The 12675-nt window shown below is 35.5% G+C and overlaps 1 protein-coding gene and 1 non-coding gene across 2 annotated transcripts; both read left to right on the plus strand.

Annotated features, from left to right (window-relative positions):
• Positions 1 to 1887: 1887 nt before the first annotated feature.
• Trnap-agg (transfer RNA proline (anticodon AGG)) lies at positions 1888 to 1959 on the plus strand. Its single transcript has one exon. It is a non-coding gene; the product is annotated as a tRNA-Pro (tRNA).
• Positions 1960 to 5153: 3194 nt separating this feature from the next.
• LOC129959898 (uncharacterized) lies at positions 5154 to 6526 on the plus strand. The gene is made up of 3 exons (XM_056072794.1): positions 5154 to 5189; positions 5841 to 6087; positions 6183 to 6526. Exons 1-3 carry the CDS (start codon positions 5154 to 5156, stop codon positions 6524 to 6526), a joined length of 627 nt encoding a protein of 208 aa, XP_055928769.1.
• Positions 6527 to 12675: the final 6149 nt, after the last annotated feature.

Consider the following 12675-nt stretch of genomic DNA (forward strand, 5'->3'; position numbering starts at 1 on the left):
AACAACTGAGTTTAAATAAGAGTTTGTTCACTGATGCAATTTTAAAGAAATCGCACCGGCTACATTATCTATCTAAGGCTAAGCAATTGTTTTTGTAAGCTAAGATTTCAATCGAACACCTCATTAATGCTATATTGTTGGTATTTTATAATTTTAAAAAAATGAAATTTTCTGCATATCTCTTCGGAATTACACCGAGAAATGGTTGCAAATAGATATCACAAAATCTGATATTATTATACTATAAACATAAAGAAAATGTATAGTTTTCAAAATATTTTTACTGAAGTTGGACTTGCATTGATATAATTGTGGAAATATTGCATTTTTTTGCGCCCCTTCAGAATGGTAGCTAGCATTTGAGTATTTATGTTCCAGATAAATTATATATTTCAAATACAACTGAAGACAAAAAGAAAACCCTACGTTTTTTCCCCCCTTTGATTTTCAAAATGCAATTTTGAAAAAGCAGCAGCCGCTACCATTTATTGTACTCCTTATCATTAGATATTTTTTTTTCATTTTGTTGATTTGTTTAATACAAATATGCAGTTATATACTTAATATTAAAATTAATAAAATAAAGCATGTGTAAGCTCTTTGTATTTTATTTATCATTCTTAAACTGTTTGTTTAATTGATACAAAAATATACATATTAATTTATTGTATAAGAGAAGTATTATTCAAGCTAATAAATTTTATATGTTTAGAAAATATTACATGAAAATGACATAACATTTATTATATGTATATAAACATTCTACACTTTATTTGGTACTTTCACAATTTTTTATTCATTAATATAAATACATATATTTTAATTTACAAATTAATTCTGGTATTTATCTGCCATAAATTCATCAATGATTTGGATTTGACTTTTTTTATTTGTCACTGCCTGTACATAGTATAATTAAATCATTTTATTTATATTGTCCCAATGAAGATTGAATTTTCCCAAAACTAGACTTGTAGCGACAATGCAAATTTCGCCTCCCCTCTTTCCTTCTAAATTTTCACCCCCACATATTTTTTAATGAATTTAATTTAATCTTTTATTTGTATAATTTCAATTTTTCTATAAGTAATTTAATTGCAAATTTTGATAGACTTAAATAGTAAAACGCTTTATTGCTAACCCCTTTCTAAAACGTTGGTCTCAGTATATCGCGTATAAAAAATATACCTGAAATATAAAAGTAATTTTAATGAAAATATTTAAAAAAATGTTAATTCAATTCAAATAATATTTAATTATAGGATTGAACATTTTTAAAATTGTAAAGCATCCATTGTTTTAGAATTGTAAGATAATATAAAACTTGCAAATCTTAATTAAGAATAATTCTAGATTAATGTTCCATAATTAACTTAAATAATATTTGATTTAATTTGAATAAGTTCGATTGCATGATCTTAATAATTAAACAAATGCGCTAAATTATATTTTTTTAAATACCAGAAGAAAAAAAAAGAAGCCCTCGAGTTCTTGGGGCTTCCTGAAGTTGTGGGACCGCTTGGCAGCAGTTTACTTTGCCCAGCTGATTAATTATCTAGCCCTAGATTTTCCTAGTGCTTATTTAGATTGGCTTGACAAAAATATTTTCATGTATTAAATCTTTTGCGAAATTAAAATATAATTTTTATAAAAGATTTTCAGACACTCGGGGTCTGTGTCGCCAGTGGGTTCCAGTTCAATTTGTCCCTTAGATAATATGATCCGGAGTGCTGGATCCGAAGGAAATGAAATGCATACAAATGTTACTCAGAAAACTTCTCTCCTTACTTCCTCTACGTCGCGCGTAAACACTTTGACCTACTCTTTATCTATCTCCTTCATCACGTTACGCAGGAGGAAGTTTCTAATTTAGGTCCAACCGCTCGTGGTTTGGTGGTCTAGGGGTATGATTCTCGCTTAGGGTGCGAGAGGTCCCGGATTCAAATCCCGGCCGAACCCTGTGGAATTTTATACATTTATTTCTCTCTATTTGCTTTACTTGAAACAACAGATTAATTCTCTTTCACTTTTGGGAGAAAAGGCATTTATTTTAATAACAAAGTAACATGCATAACGTAATGTAACAAGATCTGACAACTGAATCTTGCTGGAAATGAAATTCTTTTCAGATCGAATGTAGAGGCAACTGTAATAAGCTTTGCTACAGGATCATTAACTAATTCTTTTCGACTACTAATATGCCTTACAGAAATAATGGATTGTAACAAATGGCTATTAGCAAAAGGTTTCAGATGACTTAATTGAAAAATATTAGATATTCTGAAGTAAGATAATAACTATGTTTTGGTAAATTGTCAGCGGTTCACGGTTTTAGAACTCTTTCCAAAGTATAAAATTACATTGATTTATGGATACTGCAACTGTTTTATCACCATTTCTTTTTCAGGGAATTTCATACTAAATCTTTGACGGAAGGGGGGGGGGTGATAATGTTTAGTTGGCCTTAGGTAATCAATATAGCTGGCGATAAATATGAGGGATAGCAATACCTGTGGATAATGAATTTTAGTCACGGATTGTTACTCGTAATTTTATATTATTTTCTTTTACTAGTAATTAGTATGTTTTGCACACAGTTATGGAACACTGTTATTTTATACTTATCGGAAGTGTCATAGATATATACATAATGGCTGATAAAATTTATTAAATAAAACAAAAACGGAAATGCAACATGTAAATCCGCTTCTGCCACAATTAGCAAGTACGAATCTTGCACTGTTATTAAACCTACAAGTATAATGTCCGAAAAAACTTTTTCTGGGATAATTTTGCGCCCAAAGTAGATAACAATGAAACCACACTACGATCAATCAAGCATTTTGTTATGTACAATTGTTTTCATTCTAATCATTCAAAGTTGTAGCATTGCAAATCATTTGATAACTAACTTGCATGGAACAATGTGCACATCGTTTTTTTTTCTGATTCCAAAAACATAATATGATTTCAAATACAATTGGATTTGATGCGCATTGCATAAGCATGATTGGACTCCCACTGGGAAAGAGAGTGAAATCAAGCAAATTACTCAGAAAGCTTGTTAATCGAAATGCTGTGATGTATGGCCAAAGGGAACATTAATGAAAAATAGTTGAGCTACGTCGGACTAAATTGAATCATCTGGACGACTCCAAAGCAATAGGCGGGATATAGGTTGAATCCTAAGGGCCTCTTGTAGGTAGTACGTACTGTCATTGGCAGAAGGTCATTGGATCTCACGACCTCACTATATCCACCAAGAACTAACCAGCTTCTCATTTTGTTAAATGAGGTGGGATAAAATCTTCTCGTTATTAACAGCTATAAAAAAAGAGATAACTGATTCCTTTCTGTCCGGCTCATTGCTAAAAGGGTCCTGCCCCCAAATAAACAAAACAGTCAACTGCTGAAAAAAGCGACCGAAATTTTTTAAAAAGAAAATAAGATTCTTAATACATTTTAAGTGAATTAGTTTGAAGACAAGAATAAAAAAATTGTATTGAATACGTGGGGAAAGTATTCATTTAATTCCGATAGGATGTAATTTATATGGATTTATATTTTAAAAAAGATAATGCACTTATTACTCAAATATTTTCTCTCGCTGTTTAATAACTTTTAATATTCGAATTTAATTATGAATGCCCAAAACAATAGCAAATGATACAGGTGCAGTTTTATAAAATTGCGCTAATAATAGTTTTGAATTTAATTTTGAACTGAGTAAGAATAGAGATATTGCCCTTTATTTCTATGCAAAATTGTATCAGTTATTTAATAATGAAGTAGTTATTATCGACCTACTCTGTATTTATATAGAAAAGTTACATAGATATGAAATGTTTGATATTGTGATAGTTATAGAAGGGACTATTATTTCAATTGATGAGAATATTATCTCAAATGCATAGCTCAAAAGCTATTTTCTCTTGTCCTTAAATATATTAATGGTGAATTGATGCCTCCTTTGGAAGATTTCTATGGAAGCAGATGTATTCAGGCTACATTTATTTGGATGCATTGTCTGACTGATATTGTAAAAGCACAAGACATTCTAAACTATAAACATCATTCAAAATCTGAAACCAAAATGTCTATTATGCTAATTCTCTTTTCAAAATTTTCTTAGGAACTATTTATAATAGAGATGATTCTAATGAATGTATTCTTAAACGTAGTAAAATAATGGTTTTTCTCAATGTAAACTAATTACCACATCCATTAATCATCCTAAAATATTACAGCTATGTATTAGCAAATATGATTAATTATCAGCTTATTTCAATCATAAAATTACTTAATTTTATTTAATTAATTTTTGCTTGTCTTTAGTTAAGTTATATACACATTTTAATTATCGATTTCATGTGCTTTGTTTAATTTAGCCGCATTGAAGCCCCATTTTGAAATAATAGGAGAGCAAATTTGGGACAGATTCCGGACCACGATAGATCTGATGTTAAGATATTGGATCCAAGTAGGAATCCAGGTTCAAAATTGGCCTGGTGTACGTTACATCTGAAGTTGAGGCTCGACTGTCCTCATATATGTTTCATACGGAAATCCGGAAAGAACAATACCGTCTCAAATGTCATCCTCATCATCTGATAAAGCCTGCAAATTACGAGATCCCTCTCTCATTATAACCCACGTGTTTCTTCTTAACGGGATGTTAATATAACAAAACTAAATTAAGTTTGTGACGGACCTCGTAGTTTCGAAATATAGCCAAATGACGTGGACGGCATCTGAGTCCACTCTCTCTTCGTAAACCTCCGCCCCTCAGGGGCTCACCTACTATAGGTGAGTACGGGTGTCCCAATCCCGAGGTTCCCAGGGATCTTTACTCCCCTTTAGTTCTCTCTCCCCTACGCCTTCTGCTGTCTGCTTTGTCCTTCTATCCCTCGACGGCAAGCGAGGGAGCTCCCCATGAGAAGCTGTCGCCGCTCTGTTTGCTTCTTGCTTCTCATGGACAGCCAAAACCCCACGTGTTGGCCGTGCGTGGCGACCCATTAGAAAGACGGGTGGTGCACTGTGGTCCCCTGTGCATCAATCGGCTGGTATGCTAACCATTTGGTTAGTCTGCTAGGAATCAAGCGAAAGGGTCAATCTCTGGGGCTTGGCGTTAAGGGTGGTCAACGTTCCTGGATATGACTCTGAGCGTATATGCTCCGGCTAGCACCAAGGTAAGCGCCGAGGCTGGGAGTGGCCAGAGCCGGTGGCTGCCTTTCCTCGTAGAGCTCGGTGGTGGGCGGTGCCGTCGGGGTCCGAATTCTTTTTACCATGCTGCATGGGTGCCAAGGGCAAACTTCGTCCCTTAAGTGGGCATGTCACTGTAAAAAACCTACCAACATATTTTGATTATTTCTTTCTTGTCAAACGTATTTCTACAAATAACGAAACTTTCGAGAATGTTTCACCTTTTCTTGTCCAAAGGGCTATTTCCGCTACTGTTGGAGACGTCACATCTATAAAGAAAATTCGCTCCGGAGATCTACTTGTAGAAGTTAATTCTATGAATTCTACGAAACAAATTATGAAAATTAAAGCTTTAGCTGATATAAATATAACAGTGGAACCTCATAAAACTCTAAATTCTTCTAACTGTTGGAGAACTTTTTAATGTTCCTTTAGAGGAAATCACATATGAATTAAAACCACAAGGAGTTAGACATGCGCGACGCATTTTCATACGAAGGGATGGACAGCTCCTTCCAACGAAGCATCTGATCCTGACCTTCAGATCACCAAAACTTCCCGCCTCTATCAAGGCAGGATATATTAACTGCCCAGTTAGGCCATATATCCCCACACCTCTACGTTGTTTCCATTGCCAGCGTTTTGGCCACCCAAAAACTGCTTGCCGCGGGAAACTTACTTGTGCCCGCTGTGCGGAAGTCGATCATGATAACGCTGAGTGTAATGCAACAGAAAAGTGCGTAAATTGTAAGAGCAACCACACTGCTTATTCTCGGTCTTGCCCTATCTGGAAGTTTGAAAAAGAGGTCATTGAAGTTAAGTTCAAGGAACAGATGTCTTATCCCGAATCCCGACGGATTGTCAAAGCTCGGACAACGACGTCTGGTAACACTTACGCTTAGAAAGGGTAGTGAAGAAAACCCTTGTTAGCTAAAGTACGCAATATGAAGTAAATGATTTTCCTCCTGACATTGACACAGATACTTCAGATACGGTCAACTCGGAAACAGTTAAAGCTCAACGCAAGAAGCCTTCTAAAGCTGAAAAGTCTTTAAAGCTTAAAATTTCTAAGCACGGTTTTCCTCGTAAAGATTTAGCAAAGACGTTCAAAAATAAAAAAAAGCAATCTTTAGCCCTGGGTATTGCGGAGGAAGGCCTCATACATAAAGATTTACCTTCTTTGTTCAGTGGCACTCCAAAAAGTTCTGATATAATTAACTTACATCCCTCGGAGGAGGAGGATGAAGATCTTAGGATGAGTTGCGAAGTTTCTCCAATTCCTAATGTTTCCGTCTCAAATTCTTTTTCACCTCAAATTACTTAATGGGTACATTTCTTTCATGGAATTGTCGCGGCATTCGCTCTAAAATTGTGGACATTGAATCTCTCACTAACAAATTTCATCCCTTTTGTTTCGCCTTTCAAGAAACTTTCTTGAAATCGGATATTCCTTTCAAAATACGTGGTTATAATAGTGTTCGTCAAGACGCTGTAACTGACGCCTCGACTTCAGGTGGAGTCTGCATCTTGACTTCAAATCTATATCCAAGCTCACCACCTCCACTACGCACTTCCTTGCAGGCTGTGGCTGTTCAAATCAATGTTAAATCTCTGATTACAATATGTTGTGTTTACTTGCCACCACATGACAATGTAAGTCAGCAGGATCTTGATAATTTGGTTGACCAATATCCGACGCCTTTTTTAATGCTTGGTGATTTTAATGGGCATAGTCATTTGTGGGGTTCGGAAAAGACGAATACTCGTGGTAGACAGATCGAACAGTTTATTAACAATAACTGTCTCTGTCTGCTAAATAATAGCGAGAAAACATATTTCCATAAACCCACTCGTACCTTTCATACTCTTGATTTGGCCGTTTGCTCCCCTGAACTTCTACCATTGCTTGATTTTAAGGTTGAAAGTGATCTAAATAATAGCGACCACTTTCCCATAATAGTCTCTCATGCTGAGAGGAACGGTGTGACACAAACTTCCCCACGTTACCTTTTCCAAAGAGCAGATTGGGTTGCTTTCTCTCGATTGGCAGAAATCACTAAAACTATGGTTAGTCTTGAAAACATAACAGAAGCGGTACAAAAGGTAATATACTGTATAATACTTGCTGCTGACAATACTATTCCAAAGAGCTCTCTTCGTCCACGTAAATTTCGTAGACCATGGTGGAATAGAGCATGTCACGACAGCCATAAAGAACAAAAAAGGCGGTGGAATATATTTCGCCGGTACCCCACAATAGATAATCTAGTTTCGTTTAAGCGTGCCAGAGCTAATGCTCGTCGCACTCGCTGGCAAAGTCAGAGGGAATCTTGGATACACTTCATTTCCTCAATTACATCTTCAACATCTAGTGCACAAATTTGGAAGAAAATTAAAGCTGCGAATGGGATATACAATGAGTTTTCCTTTCCAGTATTAAAAATTGGAAATACTCAGTATTCATCCCCAGCAGATATAGTCAATATCATTGGACAATCGTTTGCGCAAGTGCCATGCGCAGACTCTTATAGTCCAGCTTTCCTTGAGACTAAGAGACGCGCTGAACAGAGGTCTTTAAATTTTGAAACCAACAGGCAACTTCCATATAATTCGCCATTCACGATGTTTGAATTGAAGATGGCTTTAAACGAAGTTCGTGATACTACCCCAGGACCTGACGGAGTTACATACAATATGCTTCGCCATTTGAACACAGTTTCTCTCTCTAATCTTTTACACCTTTTCAATAGAATATGGACTGAGAAACAGTTTCCTTCACAATGGCATGAAGCAATTGTTATTCCGATCCTTAAACTGATAAAGATTCTACTAACCCTTTAAACTACAGGCCGATTGCTTTCACAAATTGCATGTGTAAAACTCTAGAGCGCATGATCAACACCCGCCTTATTTATGAATTGGAGATACGTAATTGCATTCCTCCTTTACAAAGTGGTTTCCGTAGGGCCGGTCTACAATAGACAATCTCGTGCTTCTGGAAACTGAAATACGTAATGCCTTTGTAAGACGGAATCATCTTGTTTCAGTCTTCTTTGACATAGAAAAGGCTTATGATCGAGCCTGGCGTTATGGTATTCTTCGATCACTTTTAAAATTTGATTTTTATGGCAATTTGCCGATTTTTATTCAAAATTTTTTATCCTCTCGCATTTTTAGAGTACGTATTGGAAATTCTTATTCTAGCCATTTTATTCAAGATGAGGGTGTCCCTCAAGGAAGCGTTCTCAGTGTGACACTTTTTATCCTTCATCTTAGTCAGATTTTAGACCAATTACCTCCATCTGTTAAGGGCACTTTGTATGTTGATGATCTTCAGATATCTTGTCAGGGCTCTAGTATGCATTTAATTGAGCGATAGCTTCAGCATGCTGTGAATAAATTAATGACATAGTGTAACGAGAATGGCCACACTTTTTCTGCTGAAAAGAGCCGCTGTGTCCATTTCTGTCTGAAAACGGGTATACATCCAGATCCTATAATTCGCATTGGTAATGTGGACATTCCTGTAGTTACAGACATGCGATTTCTGGGTGTGATATTTGATAAGAAACTCACCTTTCTTCCACATATTTTGAAATTACGGAAGAAATGCGAATCACTTCTCAATATCCTTAATCCTTCCAATCCTTCTCAATATCCTTATCCGTGGGGTGCAGATCGCACTTGTCTGCTGAGGATTTATCAAGCAATAATATTATCCCGCCTTGATTATGGATGTGCTGTGTATGGCTCGGCTCGACCCACTGTTCTACGCAAATTGGACACTGTACATCATTCTGCCTTGAGAATCTGTTGTGGTGCCTTCAGAACCGTACAAAGTCTTTATGTCATCTTCCATCAGTTACCATTACACTTAAGACGTAAAATGCTCTCGACTCAGTACTATCTTAGGATCCAGTCGCTTTCTAATCATCCACTAAGGCAAATGACAATTCCCATTGGTCTTCGTAGACTTTACAATGCTCGTCCCTTCAATATTCTCCCCTTTTCTGAGAGAATTCAAACGATTATTGCTGATGCAGGTCTTAGTAACATACAAATTAAACAAGCAGAATTCTATGTCATTCCACCTTGGGATGTCCCTGTCTTTTCATACCTCAACCCCTTTTATACATTCGATAAGTCTTCCACAGCACCCGTCATATTTCAAAAACTCTTTGCCTCTCACAGGAATCAATTTTTGTTATACGAACCTATTTTTACTGATGGCTCAAAATCGGAGAGTTTTGTTGGCTGCGGAATTAAATTTTTACAAAAAATCTACAGTTACCGTTTACACAACTTTTGCTCTATTTTGACAGCGGAACTTGTAGCAATTTTTTGCGCTCTTCAGAAAATTGCAGTTTCTGATGGGCGTAAATATATTTTATATACAGACAGCATAAGTGCTTTGGAGATATTATCCCACCCTGGTAAATTGATGCATCCTGTGGCAGTAGATATTTTGTTTTGCTTGCAAACACTTCAGGCCAGGGAATTTTTAGTCTTATTCTGCTGGGTTCCTGGTCACGTTGGAATTTTGGGCAATGAAGGCGCTGATTGCGCTGCCAAAGCAGCTTCTAGTTTATGGCAGACATCAATTCCATATCGGGATTCAAAACTTAGAATTATTCATTATATCCATTCCCTCTGGCAGGAGTCTTGGGATATGGAGACTCATAATAAGCTACATTTCATTAAACCGCATATTCATTTGTGGCCCATTGTTTCCATAAGAACAGTCGACGTGAAACTGACTCGACTTTGCATCGGTCATACTCGTTTCACTCACAAATATCTATTATTTGGTGAGAGAGCGCCCAGATGCCTATCATGTAATATTGATTTTACTGTTGCGCATATCCTAGCTGAGTGCCCCAATTTTAATTCTCATCGCATTAAATATTTTAACTCAACTTCACTTAACATACGAGAATTAGTGGGAGAACCTCCCCATCTGTATATTTTTAACTTTTTAAAAGCTATTGGATTTTATCATTTTATATAGATTAAAACTTGTTTTGCTTAACTTGTCTCTCATGTTTTGATTGTTGCTGTTTTACTGACCTGATCTTTAATGTAATTTTAAATTTCTCGCGTGATATCATCTCAAACCATACGATTGGCGCAGTATAGCCTACCTTTGGCTCTTGCGCCATTAAACCCGAATAAACCAACCAACCAACTTCGTAAACTTCCGCACGGAATCGGCGGGAAGACATCTGTCTAAAGATGATGAGTTGGAACCTCTGTTTCATGCAGTGTCCTTTTTGTCTTAATTAAAAGGTTTTTGAAAATAAATACGAGTTAATCGGTTTAAACTTTTGCAGAAATTCCCGTGATCTAGCGACCTAGGAGTAAATGAGATATAGATATCCCTTAGGCTAGTTTTAGGGGGAACCACAGGAGACAAAGTGTTAGAATGTCTGAGTCCTTTTTAAAAACAAATGGAACGAAAAAATAGTAATAACATATTCTTGGTACAGTTTGCATTTGCTTAGTCACTAATATCGCTGGGGTGGCTAACAGATGTTGCTATTTCTCAGGCCCCTTCTCCTCTAGCTAGCAATCAGGAAATTTCAGGGTTAGTAGATGATTTTGATTATAATGAATTTTTCTTTATGTTCAATTTGTCTACCATCCAGTTCATTTTTGAAAAACATTAGTCTACTCTTTCTAACGGAATTTTTGAATACAATTATTTCTAAGCAGTCGCCTTATCTAGGCTTAATTTCTTCGTTTACCTTGCTACCCTCATTTTAAGAACTATCTTGAAAAACAATAATGCCTTAGTGTATCAGTTTACTGACTTTTGACCTTTGGCTGTCTTGATATGATAGTTGACGTTCTTCCAACTTAGTTTTATTTCAGAGCTTAAAATTCACCTTTTCTTTCTTTAAATACAGCCAGAAATAGTTTCTATTTATTAATGTGATGCATTTATGACTTTCTAAAAGTAAACACTCGCTAGACAACCAAGGATCTCCCCCCCCCCCCTTCAATTTCTTAATAACATTGATATTCTGCACGGAAAAGAAATATCAAATTAGGAAGAAAAGAAAGATGTCAACCGTTTCGCTCTGAAAATAAAACTTATATAAAAATGAATAAGGCAATTCTTTTTTCTTTCTTTCTATATGATTAACTTGAAATATATTTATTTACTTTGCCTATTCGAAAGCCGCGGAATAAAATTTTAGTATGCATATTTGAATTTAATAAAATAAAATTTTTCGTGTTTTTTAACGTTTAGTAACTCGTATTACAGCAAATAATGCATAGGATGCGATATATTGGCTTTTTTGCTTAAAAAATATTGACTCGAATGAAAATGTGGCGTATAATAAAAGGATTGATTTCCTCCTGTTTAGTATTGACGAATATATTACATTTAAAAAATAACTAATAGATGGCAGCACAAGTATTATCCTGAACGATTTCGAAATTAAATTTCTTGGGAAACATTCAGATTATATTATTGCTGGGTATTTCTTTCTTTTTTCTTTCTTCTTTTTTTTTTAACCCAGGAAAGAAATATATATTTTAGAAAATATATTTAATGGCGGAAGTTTTTAAGACTGTCTTTTCTACTATTATCTGTAGAGTGGAAATTCGCTTTGTTTTATGATAATTCATTGAAGTCAATGAAGTTACTTTAAAAAAAGGTATTTAATATAATTGTTCATTTAACAAAACACGATTGCTAACAAACATAATTAAATAATTGATGCCATTAGAAAAAAGAAACTGCAAAATTATTATAATCGCAGGTTAACCTTTTTTTTTTTTTTTTTTTTTTAAGGAAACTTGAAACGACTGAAGCGCAGGATGAATGCAAGAGGGGCAGAGGCGGCGGTAGCAGAGGGCAAGGGGGGCAACTGACCTCCTGTCGGCAACCTCTTGCCCCCCCCCCGTCGGCGAGAAATTCAGAGTTTCATCTGCAAAAGTGTTCACTATTTCATAGAGAGTTGTAGAGAGTTGAGCATTATCGAATATGATTATTTAAAATCCACCTTAAAGTTAATATATTGTAAACAATCGAAATATCCAAATAATGGTTAAAGTGTTTTGGCTATATTTGGCAAAATCGATAGGGTGGTAGGTCAATAATATGCCGTATTTTGCGGGCAAAATACGGCATATTATACGGCCAGACCAAACTAAGAACTGAATGCAATGGATGTCGAAGACGTTAAGTTCGCAGATTTTCAGACATCTGATTTAAATGTCTTTCATTAAGCTTATATTGTAATTTGCACTGCTTTTGGCAATATAACCGACAAGGTAACGAGTGAATAAAATATCGAAAAGGTGATATTCTCATTTTGCTAGCAATTTTTGGTCTGTCGACTAAACTCTATGCGGTGAGTGCCGAAGATGTTAAATCTGCAGATTTTCAGACATTTGATTGAAATGTCGTTCACTTAGCTTATAATTTGCACTAGTTTTGGCAATATATCCGACAAGTGAATA

Source organism: Argiope bruennichi, chromosome X2, assembly GCF_947563725.1.
Source record: "Argiope bruennichi chromosome X2, qqArgBrue1.1, whole genome shotgun sequence".
Taxonomy (NCBI): Eukaryota; Metazoa; Arthropoda; class Arachnida; order Araneae; family Araneidae; genus Argiope; species Argiope bruennichi.